Raw genomic sequence first — 18,632 nt, forward strand, 5'->3', positions numbered from 1 at the left:
CTTTAACCCGGTCACTCGTTCAGAAATCGTAAAAATCCTCTCGTCTCCATCTCCCGAGAATCCAAATAATGTGATTTGAAAGATTAAAATGAAACTTCCTCAGATCAGCTGATGCTTCTTTAAGTTTCCCCAAGATAAGATCCCAGCGTACGTGAAGAAAAAGTGACAAAAAAATGATTTTATGTCCTTAAAATGTAACTTTTCTCAGTATTTTCCCCCATGAAGAATCCAGAATGTGCCGACTCAGCTCCAGCAGAGAAGCAGCTTCACTTTTCCTTCAACTTCCCACTTTTTCCCAGATTTAATTTCCCTGTTGCTGCTTCCTTTTTTACATCTTCTTCAGAATTAAAGTGTCTTTACTCCTGCATCAGTTTCCTCCAGACGGTCGGTAGATTTTCTCTTGGTAGCTTCAGGCTTTTGTGTGAAAATCTGATGTGAGCTGCAGACACACACCACAACTCCTCCTCTTTCTTCTCCTCCTCCTTCGGCATGCCGACATCTGATCCCAGACCAGCCCCCCTCCTCCTCCTCCTCCTCCTCCTCCTCGCCATGGTCTGGTTCTCATTTTCTTTCCTCCTTTTTTGTTTTTTCTGGAGGCTGAAACTTGAAGCAAAAGGAAAACTGTGTGGAGAAAAATTCCAGCAGCAGTTTTTTGTTTTTGTTCTGTCCTCTTTCTATCAGAGCTGCAGGAGTCAGTCAGCTGATTCTCATCTTCATCACTTTGTGATATTTGTATCACTTTAAATCAGCACAGATTAAATTAATCATGTGATGGTCTGTCTGCCAGCAGAGGGCTCTATCCCTCCTCTGTCCATCTGCTAAAATTGACATATCAGAGCAACTTTGAGTCATTAAACTCTCTATAGAGTGGTGCAGGAATGAGTCCTAAAACTAAGAAATGAGTCAGCATTTTACCACTTTTGGTTCAATAAAATACGTCAGTAATTATCCCTGTGGTGAATGTCTGAAGCTTCTATGTGTCTTTATAACGGGCAGTTGCTAACAATTGTCTAAATGAGACCACTAAGCATCATCAGGCCCCAACATTAGCCTCCTTTAGCTTAGCCGTGGTGACGTGAAGTCATGTGACCGTGCGGTGGCTCCTTTATAGCCTAGCATTAGCTACTTGGTGTACCTCCAGATTATTTGATTTTATTGTTCTTTTAAACCAATCAGCTCTCGGAGGGGCGTGGCCAGCAGCAGCTCATTAGCATTTAAAGCTACAGACACAGAATCAGCACTTATGGAACAGGACTGAAACAGAGGGGTTTATGGGATGCTACAATGTTCTGTTTAGTGTTTCAGCCAATCAGAGACATGTTCTGTATATATCAGAGACCTTTGATATATTGTTGAAAAGGAATCAGGCTATGATTTATGAAGTTCTTTCACATCTGACCTGTTCTTCTAGTAACATACATATTTTAATTATGATAAGACATGATGTTGTCTGCTGTGAGAGAAGAAGCTTTGTTTGTTAAACTATAATAAGAGTTATCAGTTTCTCTTTCCAGCTGCTGAACTGAGAGGCTGTGATGGTCCAGACGTCCTGCAGGGGGCAGTGTTTGTGCATGAACACTAATAATAAAAAAAGAAAGAAATCTTTAAAATATAACAATTTAATTTATATTCAGAAAAACAACAAAATTCAGTTTAAAATAAATAGCATATAAACAACCAATAAACGAGACAAATGTGACTCCTTCAGTGGGTCTCTGATCTCCTGCTCCTCAGGCTGTAACGAGGCTGAGATAAAAAGGAAACATACATTTAGATATCAGATGTTGTTCTTGAGTAAAAGTAGAAGTACTCAGATGTTGTTCTTGAGTAAAAGTAGAAGTACTCAGATCTTGTACTCGAGTAAAAGTAGAAGTACTCAGATCCTGTACTTGAGTAAAAGTAGAAGTACTCAGATCTTGTTCTTGAGTAAAAGTAGAAGTACTCAGATCTTGTACTCGAGTAAAAGTAGAAGTACTCAGATCCTGTACTTGAGTAAAAGTAGAAGTACTCAGATGTTGTTCTTGAGTAAAAGTAGAAGTACTCAGATCTTGTTCTTGAGTAAAAGTAGAAGTACTCAGATCTTGTACTCGAGTAAAAGTAGAAGTACTCAGATCTTGTACTTGAGTAAAAGTAGAAGTACTCAGATCTTGTACTTGAGTAAAAGTAGAAGTACTCAGGTCTTGTACTTGAGTAAAAGTAGAAGTACTCAGATCTTGTACTTGAGTAAAGTAGAAGTACTCAGATCTTGTACTTGAGTAAAGTAGAAGTACTCAGGTCTTGTACTTGAGTAAAGTAGAAGTACTCAGGTCTTGTACTTGAGTAAAGTAGAAGTACTCAGATCTTGTACTTGAGTAAAGTAGAAGTACTCAGGTCTTGTACTTGAGTAAAGTAGAAGTACTCAGATCTTGTACTTGAGTAAAGTAGAAGTACTCAGATCTCGTACTTGAGTAAAGTAGAAGTACTCAGATCTTGTACTTGAGTAAAGTAGAAGTACTCATTCTACTTTAGTAAAGTAGAAGTACTCAGATCTTGTACTTGAGTAAAGTAGAAGTACTCAGATCTCGTACTTGAGTAAAGTAGAAGTACTCAGGTCTTGTACTTGAGTAAAGTAGAAGTACCAGAGTGTAGGAATACTCTGTCACAGTAAAAGTATTCTAAATGTTCCTCCAGTGAAAGTAGAAAGTACTCTCCTCTAAATGTACTTAAAGTAGCGACAGTAAAAGTAGTCATTGTCAGATTGGTCCATTTCAGAATAATATCTCTGATATGTTTTATAATGATTGATCATTAAAGTGTTCTCAGAGCTGGTAAAGGTGCAGCTAGTTTGAATGGCTTTGTATACTGCAGGGTAGCTGCTGGATTTACTGCAGGGGAACTAAAGTCTGATTTAAGGGCTGATTATATTTACCATCATTAATCCTAATCTGCCTAGCAACTAAAGGGGTAAATACATGTAGTGGAGGAAAAGTACACTGTAGCATAAAAAGGAAATACTCAAGTAAAGTACAAGAAATCTCAAAACTGTACCTAATGCCAGAGAGGAACCTCCATTCCCTGTGACATACTAAATAAAGTTGTGTAATTAAGTAACTCAGGATCACATAGTTTATATTTAGCTTTACCCGTTCGTCCTCCACCAGGATGCTGTACACCAGAGGGGCGGAGGAGCAGGAGCGACGGGGACGCCTGGCCGGACTCACTGAGGCCTTCCGGGTAGTGGTGCTCAGCACTGAAGAATTGTGGGTAATGTCGGGCAGCAGCGTGCTGTCGGCTGCAGAGCTGTTCACTGTACTGCTGAGGAAACTGTCAGGCGTCCAAGCTGCAGAACAAAGAGCCCACTTACATGGTAATCATATAAGACAGTGACATATTTAAATTAACCTCGGTATTTAAAACAGATTATAAAGAGTTCATTTCTAGACAGGAACTGACCCATGAGTGAGAGGGTAGACAGATCTGTGATGTCGGTCTGAGACAACAAAGTGCTGCACCCCTCCCCCTCCTCCTCCTCCTCCTCCTCTTCCTCTTCTTCTTCTTTTTCTTCCACTATTTTTATTTCTTCTCTCCTCCTGAGCAACTCCTCTCTTCTTCTGCTCCCTGACCTCCTCTGGAAGAGAACCGATTGGTTAGTTTGATCAAACAGGAAGTAACCTTTTCCCCCTCCCTTCCTTTTGTTCTCACCTTCACCTGCAGCTCATTGTTCTTCTGCTGCTGCTCCCCCAAACTCTCTGCAGACAGACGGAGTAACGAGTCACATGGAGATACATTACATCCTTACATGTAGAATAAGAAACACTTATGGGGGAAAATGGATTTTTAAAAGTGTTGTACAGTAACGATGCTAAAGCGATGTTAGCATTGCAGAGCTAAATCCTTTTCCAGGTTATATGGCATATGTTTTGAAATGCATTAGCATCTTTATATGCAATACTTACTTTTTTACATTTGAATATTATTGTAGTTACTATTTTCTACAGTTATTACTGGCTACTTCTACTTGTTGATTTTGTCTTTATAAAGCGGCTACTTAATGCAGGACTTTTACTTGTAACAGAGTATTCCTACACTCTGGTACTTCTACTTCACTCGAGTACAAGATCTGAGTACTTCTTCAACCTCTGAAACTAAAAACAGACATGTCTCTGCTGCTGGACCAATAAAAAACGTTGACGCCTGATCAAACGTATGTTTTAGATTCATTTCCCAGTTTAAAACACTTCTCCCTCTGCTTTGTCTCACCTGCATGCTGCAGCGCCTCCTGCAGGCTCCTCTGCGTCTCCTTCAGCTGCTGCAGCACATGCAGACTCTGCTGCACGGGGTCTCTGTACCGGACACACACAACCAGCAGCACACACACTCCAACACACACCATGAAGCGCCGCAACACACTCACATACGTACTGACCAGCTCCTGCACACACGCACACACACTCACAGAAGTTATGACGATGACACCCGGCTGCTGCAGGACACGTCAGAGGCTCGGGTGAAAGGTGCTCACCATGTGTTTGTGTTCAGGATGATCCGAGTTCATCACAGACTGGTAGATCTTCCTCTCCAGGTAGAAATTTAAACACACCAACGTCAACAACACTAACCTAAACAAACACACACATAAATACAGCTCATCAATCAAGCACAATCTGAAACACACACATTGGTCACTCAAAAAAAACTTGACAAGGAGGTGTCTGAGATGGGAGGTGAGGAGGAGGAGTTTCCTCTCTGGGGGTGGAGATGACGAAGAGGAGGAGTAACCTGGCTCTGGAGGAGCGCTGGGTGGCGGTGATGAGGAAGGCGGTGCAGATGGCAGCAGCGCTGTAGCAGCAGGAGCTCAGGCTGTGAGCCTCCACCATCAGGAAACTCTGCAGGAAGGAAACTCTGTTGAAGAGCTCAGACAGCGCCACCTGCTGCTGCTTGGAGGCGCCGTTCAGCTCCGAGAACACCGAGCGCAGACCTGACAGACAAACGGGTGGAGAGAGAGACAGGTGGAGCAGGGTTAAGGCTGCTGACCCATTTTTGGCATTTTTCTTAAGGCTCTGTTGTACGTGTTTTTTAACCCAGTGGCTAGTCTTTAAGGCTGTTTTTGAATATGGATTTATTTTATACCCTGGGTCGAGTCTTGCAGGGTGACTCTCAGCTCTTCTCCGTTATCAAGGATCTCCTTCTGTGCTTGTAAGGCAAGGGTCTGGGCATCGATGAGGTCTTCAGCCATCTGCCTGGTGGACTGAAGCTGCTCAGCTACACCAGCCGAGCTCTCCGTCAACCTGACACACACAAAGTGCATATGTATAGGTACGGATCATGTTATTGCAGTGTGTGAAACGCAGTGTGTCAGACGTGCGTTAAGTCCGCTGCTAGACACCAAACCCCTGTGTTACCTGAGTCTTACCTGTGCATGGTGTTCTCCGCTCGGCTCTGCCAGGCTTCAGACTGCAGGTGTTGACAGATGGAGTGTGTGTGCGTGAAGAACTCAGTGTAGGCGTTGAAGGCCACGGCGTCCATCACACCGGTACAGCTGCTGACCTCCGACCCCTCAGGGCATGATGGGAAATCCCTGCCTGAGCTGACAGACAGAGATCATTTACTTGTCATTGCACAACACAGAATTGTGCAATGAAATTCAGTCATGAGACTATTTTTGGACGAAGACGAAACAAAAAAAGGCATTTCGTGCTTCTTTATACTTTTTAGTCACCTAGCTACTTTATCTGATGTTACTCTAAAGACTCAAGAATTATAACACAAAATATAGTTTGGGACATTCACAAGCTACTAACAAAAAGTCTGTCCCTTGCCCAGCTGCAACATTTAAGTGATGAATTGCATCAATACTTAAAAGTGCATTTTGTAATATATAGAACTTGCCCATGTTTAGTAACATTTTGAATGCAGATGCTTAACTTGACAGAGAACGGTTACACTCTAAAGTAAAACACCTGACAATGAGTACACAATAATAAAAAGGTACATCATTCTAATGTCAACAATATTATAATGAGTAAATGAGTGAAACGCACCAAGAGGAATCCTGCAGGTACGTTAGCTTCCAATAAGCCACGTCAATTTAGCATGTGATGTGACAAGGCCAGACAGGAAGTGTTCGTCCAGGACACTGCTCTCCTGTCCCTCAGGTTATTTAATATCTTTAAGTATAATCAAGATAAAGTCAGATAAACGCCTCTTTCAGAGCCTGCTGTTTCACTTACCTGCTCAGGTGACAGAAGGTGAAGCTCAGCGCGATGCGGCTCTGGCTCTCTGACGTCATGTCCCTGCAGCGCGTGTCCAGGTTCTCAAGAGCTCGGGCCCAGCACCCTCCGTACCTGGGTTGAGTCGCGAGGCTTTGCACGCGCCGCAGCTCCGCCATGCCTCGCTCAGAGTCCGGAGTGGATCCCCGTGGGGAGAGCGCGAGCAGCACCGAGCCGCCCAGCAGCAGCAGCAGCCTCAGCAGCGCAGACACCTGAGCTGCCATCTTCACCTGTCTGAAGCTCAGCCAATCAGAGAGCCGGAATTTCACCCGGTCAGAGGTCCCCGAGAGGTCACGAGGTGTTGTTATTATTTCAGTTACATAAAAAAAGCATCAGTCAACTTTATTCTCTAAATTTAATTTGAGTGGTTTTTATTTTTTGTTTCGGTGACGTACTTCTTTGTTTTTGGTGTCAATAAAGTTAATGATTTGCTTTTAATTTAAATTCCTTTCTGTCTTGTTTTATTCCGTTTTTATAGTTTTTTATTCATCAATTAATTATTGTTCGCTGGATAGTAAAGGTGTTGTTTTGTTTTTATTGATATTATTTTCTTAATTGTTACCTATTGTGTATCAAAAGTGCTCTTTAAATAAATAAACAACTATAATAGAAAGGGTCAAATTGTTTTAGTTTAATTGACATGGAAAGTGAAGCTCGTAAAAAAAACTCCCCTTATTGAGACGTGATCCTTCAGCTGAGCAGACGCAGTATGAACTCGTGCCAGCCAGCAGATGGCAGCAGTGCATCATGGGATGTGAAGTCTTTACCTTCACATGTCTTTGGAGCCATTCAGTTTGAATGAAATCTTATATTGTTTTTCATTTGAACAAAATATACTTAAACTATTTAACATACTCATTGTGCAGTACAATGCACCCTGTCTTATTATAATATGCAGAATGTTTATGAATTTTCCGAATATAATTAGACCCTTACCCAAAATGTCGAGGTAAATGTTTATGTTAGTGCCAGAAAAATAACGTTTGCTTGAATACTACATTTTTACTTGCATTATGTTTTGGTTTTATTCAAATTCACATCATCTGTGAACTTCTGGGGTTCAATCTGTAAAATCATTCAACATTCTTCCCTTTTTTAACTCAGAAAAATGAAGTCTAAAGACCATAAATGAACGACTGGTGGTATTAAGTATGAAACAAGTTGCCTGATTGTGGTTTTTATACTGTATTCTTTATTAATAGTCAAACCGGGAGGATAGAAGTTGATAGGAAGACAAGGGTTTTCACTGCAGGTAGGGGATGAAAAACTAAAAGATAGATAAGAGAAGTTAAATTAAAAGTTCAATATCCAATAAGTGAAGTAGAAATAGCACAACATGTAAATACTCAAGTAAATGTACTCAGCTAATTTCCAGCAGTGTTTTTTTGTGTGTGTGTTGAGCTACAATCAGTCAGACGACCACAGATCAGGGGACAACAAACGCTTTTAGTTAGAAAGAAAAAATAAGAAAACAGGTAAAAACTAGTTTTGTCTACAGCGACATTGTATTGGAGTTTCCACTGAATTCCAACCAGAGTAAAAGCAGAATATTCATCCTCAATATTAGCAACTATGAAGTCACCACACACATCACTACTAAGTCTAGAAACACAACATGGCTTGGCTCGACATGGTGGCTTCTGGCAAGACGCACAATATTATAGGCACTAAACTCTGGAACATGCAATATGGTGGCTGGTTACTGTAGGTTGTGCCGGGTCGGGTCCTGTGGAGGGAGTCCGTTCACAGAGGGGCGTTTGATTTATGCAGCTGCGTGAGAGACAGCATGCTATAACTGGGCGGCAGGCGGAGCGTCAGGTAAGCAGAGGTGAGGCTTCAGGTGGAGACAACAAACATCAGGTGAGAGGACTTTAGAGAACGAGGCACATTTATCGGATCCAGGGTGAAGACATTCAGTTTGTTTTTCTTGTTTGAGGGTCGAAGAGCTCAATTTTCCCGATTTATTTGTTAAAGTGCAGGAGCCTTCCCCCACATGTGAAAAATAAGGTGCAAAAGTTTTAGATTTCTGGATGGCAAATCTATCGAGAGAGCATTAACATTCAGCATCTGGACGTTCAGATTTGAGAGCTCAGGAGACTATTACACAACTTCCCTTTGTTTTAGGAGTAGTTTCAGCGAAGAACCTACAAGACCCCTTTGGAAATAAAACTACAGCTGTCCAAAAAAACCTCAAAACTGATTTCTTGGCTGAGACGGACGACAGGGCATTGCAACACGTATGTTTCAGGTTAATTAAAAACACACATTTTCTTTGATTCTGCTCTTTGTATGGTTACAGCCAAGGTGAAATAAAGTGTGAGTGCTTTAAGAGAGAGGGGAACGTAAGCCCAAGATACGTTGGCATATATTTCTACATTTTCAATCAGAACAAGTTAGATATTTAGTGCAATTACCAAGTATAAGGTGCTGGGTCTAGCACTCAAATCTACAATCAAAGGAAAGACATCAACTACCACTCCCAGGGTGCACTTCACTAACAAACAGCCAATAACAGAGCTTAAATAAAGCTGAGGTGAAGATGAAGATAAAATTGCTGAGAACATTTTACATTATTGTATTCGTCAAACTTTATCAGAAAGGCTTTCCTTTGCATAAAATCACAATGGGCCACGGAGAGAATCTCTACCGAGCATGTGCAGTTAGATCCGTGAAGCTAAAAAGCAATTTCCTTTAAGTTTGCGACATATCTTTGATATCTGGTCCTTATAATACATTCATGCTTCAGTAGGACACGTCCATATCTGTCAGCTTAACGTCCAAACAGGTGCAGTGAATCCTAAACTGAAGTGCCATAAACTGCAGTTCCTCATGTGGCCACTTGAGCAACAACAACAACAACAACAACAACAACAACAACAACAACAACTGAGTCATTCACCTAAAAGCATCTGCCTGAAGAATACTTGATCCCATTGACTTACATTGGGAAACAGACATCTGTAAGTAATTGTTTTTAGGTCGAACATTTGTAAAATGCGCTAAAATGCATTAATTTGTCCCAAGACCGAACGTCTACGATGTAGCGGCTAGGAGACGGGTTTAAAGATCGCCAGAAGATCCGGATCATTTTGTTCTTGAAAGAAAGGCCATTTTGAGTTCCTGTGCAACCAAGAACATTTCATAGGAATGAATGAAGCCCCGTACCCAACGCTGTATCCATTTCTCAATAAACATCCATGGCTAATTGGCTACAATTACACTGATGCCCAGTTGTAAATTAGCCAGAGTTATACCCTTCAGAAGCCCATGGATGATATTAGAAACCATATCCATATTTCATACGGTCTATGGTTTCAAGTCATTTAGACAGATAAGAACACTTCCTAAGCCCAACAAGTGACATTCAAGTCGAACCCATTTAAAGATGAACTGTCTGATCTAAACACAAAAGGCACTAAGAAATATTTTCTAAAATGTCAGGAGGACTGTTTGATACGAAGTTCATGATTCTGTTATTAGCTCTTCAACGTGATTAGAAACCTTTGAGTGATTTGGTTGGTTTTGTTGACACCCGCTCCCTGTTTTCATGTTCACCAACTGTTGAATCAAGTTGAGCTAGTTAAGAATATCAACCGAGTTGCTTCAGGTTGTCAATCAGATGATCTCTATGTTGAGTCCTTGCAAAAAAACTCCTCCCACTCTTACAAATATCTCCTTCATGCTCTCAAATCTGGACTTTCAGACTGAAAGGTTGTTGTCTGCTCACTGAATGTTGTGTCTCCACACGACCAGACCTCGTTTAGGGTTTAACTTCCCCGAAGAAGTCTTCCCTGACTTAACCAACATGTCCGACAGTAAAAACCCAGCAAGGTCGACCTCTGCGTATGTTGCAGCTCTGGTTGAACGCCTGCAAAGTCTCCGAGCGACATGCAGGCGGTTGATTGTATAAACTGGAGGGGATGCAAACTGTTCCAGACATTCAACACGAAGACACAATGAGTCCTTTTCCCACTCATTTCATTAAGACTACAAACTAAAACAGAGCTACTGTGAAAGTGGGTTTGGTTTGATATTAAAAGCGCTTCCTTTGGAAACAAAAACACTACCAAAACAAACAGATTCAATGAAGACCTGAATGGAAGAATCTCTAACCTGGAAGAACGTCTCGGTGGGTTTGAAATAAAACCAAATTAGGAGCTCTTGAGATTTTTCTTATCAAACATCTGACCTGTTTAGGCTGTTCAGTGTCTGATAGGAGGACTCAAGAACTCCTAAAGTTGATCAAATATTTTAAACAATATTCAAAATGGGTTTGAAAGACTCAGCTCAGAGTGAGGTCTGTGTGAATTTGCTTCCTGTCAGGGGCATTTCGGAAGTTGATGGGAAACATTACAGACCCCATGCCTTTGTTTATCGTGGGCCAAATGGGAAATGGTGATTAAAAAAAAATATGGTAGATTTCTAAGAAACCAGTTTAAGGTGCAAACCACCGCCCCACATCACCTCTGAGGCTCTCAGTCAAGGACTAGTTTCAGTAAGGGACTTTCAGTTAATAGAAGGAGTCTTGATGAGACACCGTCAGTTTAAAAAGCAGGACTTTAAATAAGGGACTGTCAGTCAGCAGCACGGCGATGAGTAAGGGTCCATCAGTCAATAATATCAGAGTTTAAAGCTGTATAACAAACAGACAAAACAATAAACTATCATAATACCAAATAAAAAAAAAACAGGTTATATTCCGGAAGCAACATTTCGTTCAGAGTAATGTGTTGTTAAGCGTTGGTTTTTAGTTCCAAACTACTCCCCCCCCTTCCCCCTTAGAGACTAGCGGGACACAACAGCTGCCTTTTGATTATATATACACACACACTTTTTTTTCCTCTTTGTTTGATTTTCCTAGAAAAAGACACTATCTGTTCTCCTCTCCAGCTGCCCTTGAGCGTCAGGTTGGTTCTCAAATCCAGATCCTCTGCAGAGTCTCCAGACAGAATCAGACGGAGTAGAGACTCCGACAGTCCTACCAGCTCTGACGTTATCCTTCGTTATCTGAAAACAGTGTCCAATCATTAAAACTCCGTGAACAACCCTGTCCCACTCCTTTTCCTTCTGTCGCCGACTCAGTCCGCGAGTCTACCGATCAGTCATCCCGGTCATCCACCTGACCGATCAGCTGACTCTTTCGCTGACGGCAGTCCGTGACTCTACGGTTTCTTCTCGGCTAGGACAGGGGACTGCGGACTGGGGGACGATGTCTCTGAGCTCCCTGCTCTCACCTGCTGCTTCTGGTTCAGCCCGGAGCCTCGCCCTTCCATCTACTCCACCAACTCCGGCTCCGGATGCTCCTGTGGGTCTAGGAGGAAGGGAGCTTGAAGGCCTTGAGTTGCTGTTTGAACCTCTGTCTCCTCTTGAAACCTCTCTGCTCTCTGATGCAGAATCCCGTCTGCCCTCCGCCCTGACGCCTTCATCCCTGACCTCTCGGATTGGCAAAAGGCTTCCGCGGCTAGGTCGTGTGGTGCTCAGATCTTGGGGCTGTTCGCTCTGGTTCTGCTGAGCCAGGTTGGTCCTGGTTAGGCTTGGAGATGGTCGGTGGGATGAGTGGTGCTGCACATGGGGCCTGGTGAGCTGGGGGTGGGGCTGGGGACGTGGCTGTGTTTGAATCCGTTGAAAATGTGGTTGTGCTTGGGACTGGGCCGGGGGTGGCGTAGGCTGGGAGAGAGACTGTCTGGCTTGTTGTCTGTGTTGGGTCTGGAGGTTTTGCGATGGGGGCCTCGTCAGGGACTGGGGCTGCATTTGATGCCTTTGTTGCAGGTGAGGTTGGACTGATGTCCGGGACTGGGGTTGAGGCAAAGTTTGGGCTGGGGTCCTGGATTGGGGTTGATGTGGAATTTGAGCAGGACCCCTGGATTGCAGTTGATTTGGAGTTTGGGCCAGGTTCCTGGACTGGGGTTGAGGCTGAGTTTGGGATGGGGTCCTGGACTGGGGCTGAGGCTGAGTTTGGGATGGGGTCCTGGACTGGGGTTGAGGCTGAGTTTGGGATTGGGTCCTGGACGTTGGTTGAGGCTGAGTTTGGGATGGGGTCCTGGACATTGGTTGATGCTGAGTTTGGGCTGGGGTTCTGGAATGGGGCTGAGGTGGAGTTTGGGGTGGGGTCCTGGGTTGGGATTGAGGCTGAATTTGGGCAGGGGTTCTGTGTTGCAGTTGCGTCTGAAGTTGGGCTGGGGTTCTGGCCTGGGGTTGGAGTTGGAGATGAGACTGCAGTGATTGCCGGAGCTGGGGTTGTTGTTTGAGCTGTGTTAGGGGTTGAGACGGGTGCCTGGGCTGGGTTTGAGGCTGGAGTACTGTGGGAGACTGGGTTTGTGGAGGTGGATGCCTTGTTTGGGGCGGATGAATGTGCAGGATGGATTGAGGAAGGTGTGTCCGAGGGGGAGTCTGAAGCTCGGTTTGGTGCTTGGCTGGGGAAAGGACAGGATGTGACTGGCCTTTTTGTGAGGATGCCTGGCTCTGACTGTGAGATTGGGGCCGTGGCTGGGGCAAGAAATGCCTGGTAGGAGAGGGCTGGGGTGCTGGGTATCTTGGCTGGGCTTGTGGCTGAGTGGGAGACTGGCACTGGGGATGCTGCTGGGAACTGGGCTGAGGGGGAGTTTGTCGAGGTTCAGGCTTGGATTGTGGTTTCGGAGGAGCTTCATGAGTGTGGTGCACTTGTTGTGTGGAGAGCTGAGGTACAGCCTGGGGCTTGACTTCCGCCTTTGACTGGCTGGATGGTGCTGGATGTCTGGAGGCTGGAGAAAGAGGCGGATCCAATGTGGAGGCGGAGGAATGTTGGTGGCGGTGATGATGGTGGTGGTGGTGGTGATGATGGTGGTGTTTGTGTGGCGGTCGGTCCTTCCGTTTGTGACTTTTTGATGGGCTAATGCTACTACTGCTGCTGCTACTTCTTTCTCCAGTTTCCTCCGCTCCTCCCTTATCACCTATATCTTCGTCTAATTCCTGTCCTCTGCTTCTGCCATCTCCTGTTGCTATTCCCGTTTTCTCCTTGTGCTTCTTTCCTTTATGCGCCTTGTGTCCATGTGGTTGACTTTCTTCGGAAGCAGATTGCTGTTTCTGCGATTGTGTCTGGCTCTGCTCAGAGGGGGTAGGCTGAGGTTCTGGGGTTGGAGCTTCCTCCCCTTTACTTGCCTCCCCCTTTACTGTATCGGCCGTTGAAGCTGATGGAGTTTGAACACTTTCCCTTTCCTCCACTGTCTCTCTCGTTTTGCGCTTTTTGATTGGCAGGGCTGTTTCCTGGACGACAAGTTTGGTGGAAGACTCCTTTGCTGCTCTCCGCTTGGCCTCCGCGGCTAAAATGGCGGCTGCAGCGTAGCTCCCAGCTGTTGGGCTACCAGAGGTCGATGGCGTGGAGGTCGATGTTGCCGCAACGGATGACGCTGCTGAGGCTGAGGCTGGTTTCCTTCCCCGTTTCTTCGGGGCGGTCTGTGGCGGGGCCGGAAGTTCCTGTTCTGATTTCCTCTTTCTGCCCGGACGGGATTTGGTCACCACGGCAGGAGACACCACCTGTGTTGGGAAATACCGCATCATTAGGTGGCATTAGCACCAACGTTGTTACTGCTTATTTAAAACGGTATAGTAAGGTCTAGTACCAGATATACTTTGCCAATGAAAACATCTCAAGGGTCTGTTTAAGGTATATTGACTGCATGAAGATGTGAAATTGAAATGTTTCAAAATCGAAGTGTTGGGAGCTTTAACAAAGTATGCTGATCTGTTGAATGCTTTCTTTCACACAGCCTTGGTTAGTGTAATACCCACTTTAAAACAAAGTCATGGGACTCCTCCTCAAAGCACAAGTGGACTGGACCATGGAAACACATGTTGCTTTAATAATGCTTTGCAAGGATAAAGAACCAATGATGAGTATTTTGTCTAAATCGTATGCAAATAACTGTCTCTCTCGCTCCTACTTCTTCCTGGGGCCTTCTGAAAGTCCTTTCTGTGGGCTGATTTCAAGTTTCAAACCTCCTTAGCCAGACTTTCTCAGTTCCCCTTTACTACAGGTTTGCCTCAGTCTGGCATCCTCCCCTGCCAGCAGATTGAACTGAGGTGCTTTTCTGTCAGTTACTCAGTTGCTTCTTTCTCTTAAGTTCATCATCAATAAGGGTTTTTGGTACCAGGTACTATATCAAGCTCCAACAGTTCATGTGTAAATTATAGACCGATGATAAAACACTGCTCAGATTCAGTTCAGACAGCCTCTTTCAGTTTGCCTTGCTTTCACTTGTTCATCTTTTTTGTCTGCTGCTTCATAATGATCTTTATATAAGTTGCTATCTTGAGACCAATTTTCTTTTGGAGACACAAACAAGAGCTGCTGAATGATTGCCCATCAATCACAAGACGATGGTGATTCACAGAAGAGAGGCCCCAAACATTCTACATTTAGCTTTGTTTTTCAGTTCTTCCATGATTGGAGCTTAGAGAAAGTTAATTTCATTTAATGACAGACTGATCCTACCTTTGAGGCAGCGGAGGCGGTGCCAGTGGAGGACTCTGCTTTGCCGAAGGGCATCTTGACCAGCAGTTTGCCCGGAGTTTTCTCTACCACACGCTTCATGGCCACGCCCTCCGTAGCCTGCCGCATCTTCCCGCTGCCTACACAGACACAAAGAAAAATAAACATATCCAACAAACAACTAGGGTGTTCTTTCTTATAGTCGTTCTGTCCTTGATCTTATCTTACAACTCATTTTCTTATGTTGTTTATGTTTACCACCAAACACCAAAGCAAATTCCTTGTATGTGTGAAAGTACCTGGCAAAAAACTCAATTCTGAAATGAACTGTGCTGATAGTTGGGTTCAATTAAATAATTTAGGTTTACGTTTCTAAGTGCCTGATTACCTTTTGGACGCCCCCGACCTCGACCTGATGGTTTCACCACCTTGACTTTCTTGGGGGGACGCTTCTCACGGCGGGAGGGACTTCCACGTCCGGTGACGGTGAAATCAAAATCGTTGGGGTCGGTGGTCGTGTCGCCGACCTTCTGGAAGTAGGCGATAAGTTCAACCTTGGAACGAAAGGCTTTTCCGTCCGAGCTGAACAAAGAGAAACACGTTATTTATAAAACAGTTTGATTCTCCATCTCTTGATAATAAACCAACACAGGGAGGTTTGGCTTACTTGATCAGGTAGACATCGAACTTCCCGGCTGAGCGACCAGACTTCCTCTGTTTGAGTTTGCGGGTCCAGCCTTCGGGCAGTGAGGGGTCGTCGTACAGAGGCCCACGGTCCCGGATAACAGAGCGTCGCTGCCTGGGAGAACCTGCAGACTCGCTACCGGCCGCTGACTCTGATCCCAGCTCTGAGGGGCCCGCCACCGGCTCCTCTGAAGGCTGCAGAAAGGAGGGGACATTTAAACAGATTCTGTGCTCAACATGTTCATAATATTGTTGTTACTAGGATAAAACTCAGGGACTTGACTGGATACAATAACACTTTATTACAAATACTAAAGACAAGACACAAGCGTCAAAACTATTAAACACAATAAAAAAAACCATCCCCATCACTGAAGAGAAAACCTATGACGTACATTTGACCTGGGATTTAACTCTATTTAATTTGAGGATTGACTCGTGCACAAAAGAGCGCTTCAGTCTAACTTCATTAAATCGCTGGACCCTTGGTAACAATTCATATTCACTGTTCAGGACGGATGGTTGGAGTCAGAGATGCTGTTTTTGGCCAGCCTCTCAATATGTTGTTATGGTAGGCTGATTCATAGAGGCTCTCAAAAGGTTGACCTACATTATTTGAGCAGATTTCAAACTGGTGGAGCAGTTTTGACTCAACACTTCTGGCTGACCATTAACTACTGTTATTGCTACACCTGCATTTACCTGGGTCTGTGTCTCCGCCCCCTGTGGCTGCAGCACAGAGGCTGTATCCGTGGTCTCCGAATCCCGGTCAACATGGCGGCGCTCCCTGCGTTTTTTCTTGGACTTGCTGTGGGATCTTTCTCTCTCCCTGGACGGAGGCTGGGGGTCGACGGGTTCGTCCTCACTATCCTCACTGTGGAAAAAGAGATTACATCATGCCTGTTAAAATAACATCACTGGTAACATTACATGGTCATAGCAGTGCAGTGTTTTGTTTATGTAGCGGCCATTTCTCCCTTTGGACGACAGAGTTGCGTCCAGTAATGAAATCTGACGATCTCTGACGCAGTTAACTCACTATCTCCACTCGGGGCTGAGATGGGCTGTATATGGTTTGACAAAAATAGCCGATGCTGGTGCGTGTCTTTTCTCACCCAAATATTCCCTTTCAGTGTTTTCAGTGTCAATTCCTCTCTAGTTGTGGTGACCCTGTTTTGGTTGTTTGATAAACTGATTAAGAATAACTTTGATCGGTGTTTGGCTTCATGAAGGCCTGCAACCCACCCATTAGGAACAAACGGTGTGTATCCCAGAAACCTTAAATGGGCGGTTATTAGGTTATCAGACTCGATGTAGATCAGTCACGTAAAATATGTTCCTCTTGTATTAAGCAGTAGAAACGTGAATTTATTTGCCTTACTTGACATTGCAAGTTAAAAAAAAGGCTGTGTGACTTTTGCACGTTGCGATGTCATGCTTCAGCTACATAGTGTGCAGATCTAAAGTCCATTTATTTACTTTTCCACTCAAAGCATCCTAACCCCCTACCTTTTAAAAAGACTATTGCATATTCCACAGCACTTACACTTTAAATTTGACGATATAGATTTAAACATTAAACTGCATTTAGGCTCCTAAAGGATATGTGGAAATCTCAAATCAAAGTGAAACGAAATACATTAATGAATTAACCATGTGATAAATACCAATAGATCAATTCATTCAAATCGTTGTTTTGTAAGCTGCAGAACCAACAGTCTATAATTAGAAATGGAGGAATTATGGCACATTTTAGATGCAGGTAATAAGCCATACTGATTAATAATACAGTGAACTTTTAGCCTAATGAAAGCTCACTGAGTGCAGTGAGTGCAACGACGACCCTGTAAATAACAGTATTCTTGCGCAGGGTTGCATCACAAGCTGCACGCATGTTGTGATGCAACTGATACCCCACAACTTTATTCAGTGGCATTACTAACCTAATTAGGCCAACATAATTGATTAAACAATAAACTAATTGGCAGACAAGCAATGACGATAGTTGTAATAATTGTTAATTGCGGAGGAAAGTATTCGCACAATAACACATCACGTCTCCTGTTTACAGTCAGATGACCCCCCAGGTTCATCAGCTGACCTCTTGTTGGGGACTGACCTGCTCGACTACACCTGGTCTCACGTCTGTTTTTTTTAAATACATTTTGTAGTTCATGTTAAAAAAGTATACATGTTATTCTTGCTTTTGTTCAATTTGTTTATGAACTGTCAGACTTGTACACAGCTTTGGCAATACTGTATGTGATTAAGGTCAAGCTAGTAAAGTTAATCTAATTGAATTGTTATGATGATGAAGCTGCAGGTAGCGATGAAGCAGCAGGACAGGAAGTGAGCCTTTCCACTAACAAATACACACACACACACACACACCCACACCCACACACACACAGCTGCCTTGCTCAGCTGCACTGATAGATAGATAGATAGATACTTTATTGATCTGAAATTGGCGAACTATTTTGTTACAGCAGCAGTGTGTTAAAAGGTGGAATAAAGTAAAAACATAATACGATAAATAGTAAACAGCAAATATAAACATATTTACAGTTGATAATACCTATATTGCAAATAATACACAATAACAAATATTCTGGATTAATTAAAATGTTCTATAAAACACCAAAATACTGCAGCAACAGAAATATAGATGTATACTACAGGAGAGCAGACATATAGGATAGTATAGTAATAGATGAACAATAAACCAGGGGGGCGTAGGGTAAATAACGGGACGTGTGTGTGTGTATATGTGTGTGTGTAACACGGAGGGGGTTAACCCGGGTTATAGAACAGCAGTCTAATGACAACACACTCTCTCTGTTTTTGCTAACGAGCTAGCTTCCTGTTAGCCCCACTTGCTGGTCTGACGGAGGCGGGCGGACACACGCAGACTCCCCAGCCCCGGCCTCACTTTCCCGGGGAGTTGTGTGGAAGTCTGAGCGGCCCGGCGGAGCACCGAGAGCGGGCTAAGGGCTAAAGCTGCTCCGACACAGCAGCAAGTTGGTGACGTATTCCCGCTAACCCCGCTCCGTTGAGACAGGCCGGGGTAAAAAACAACGCACTTTTTTACTTCAATAAAACACACGACGGATAACGGTTTGGTGGCTGCGGCGGTGGCGGTGCTATAAAAGGAGGATAAAATATAAAAAATAACACTTACAGTCTTTCCTCTCCGCTCTCCACGGCGGCCATTTTTATTTAAATAAATAATT

The 18,632-nt window shown here is 43.8% G+C and overlaps 2 protein-coding genes across 3 annotated transcripts; both read right to left on the reverse strand.

The window, feature by feature from the left end:
- Positions 1-1,611: 1,611 nt before the first annotated feature.
- LOC134868777 (uncharacterized) lies at positions 1,612-6,520 on the reverse strand. 2 transcript variants are annotated; one of them, XM_063890085.1, is made up of 10 exons: positions 6,210-6,520; positions 5,393-5,566; positions 5,110-5,267; positions 4,759-4,957; positions 4,502-4,598; positions 4,240-4,411; positions 3,682-3,728; positions 3,433-3,607; positions 3,123-3,319; positions 1,612-1,746 (listed from the first exon to the last, which is right to left on the reverse strand). In XM_063890085.1, the coding sequence occupies exons 1-10, from the start codon at positions 6,470-6,472 to the stop codon at positions 1,705-1,707; spliced, it is 1,524 nt and encodes a 507-aa protein (XP_063746155.1). In that variant the 5' UTR covers positions 6,473-6,520; the 3' UTR covers positions 1,612-1,704. The 2 variants fall into 2 exon arrangements, with proteins under 2 accessions (XP_063746155.1, XP_063746160.1); XM_063890090.1 differs by lacking the exon at positions 6,210-6,520 and adding an exon at positions 6,021-6,127.
- Positions 6,521-7,417: 897 nt separating this feature from the next.
- On the reverse strand, positions 7,418-18,612 carry mecp2 (methyl CpG binding protein 2). The gene is made up of 6 exons (XM_063880604.1): positions 18,581-18,612; positions 16,102-16,273; positions 15,383-15,594; positions 15,104-15,297; positions 14,719-14,855; positions 7,418-13,760 (listed from the first exon to the last, which is right to left on the reverse strand). Exons 1-6 carry the CDS (start codon positions 18,610-18,612, stop codon positions 11,376-11,378), a joined length of 3,132 nt encoding a protein of 1,043 aa, XP_063736674.1. The 3' UTR covers positions 7,418-11,375.
- Between the last annotated feature and the right edge of the window lie 20 nt (positions 18,613-18,632).

This window comes from Eleginops maclovinus, chromosome 1 (assembly GCF_036324505.1).
Source record: "Eleginops maclovinus isolate JMC-PN-2008 ecotype Puerto Natales chromosome 1, JC_Emac_rtc_rv5, whole genome shotgun sequence".
Lineage (NCBI taxonomy): Eukaryota > Metazoa > Chordata > Actinopteri > Perciformes > Eleginopidae > Eleginops > Eleginops maclovinus.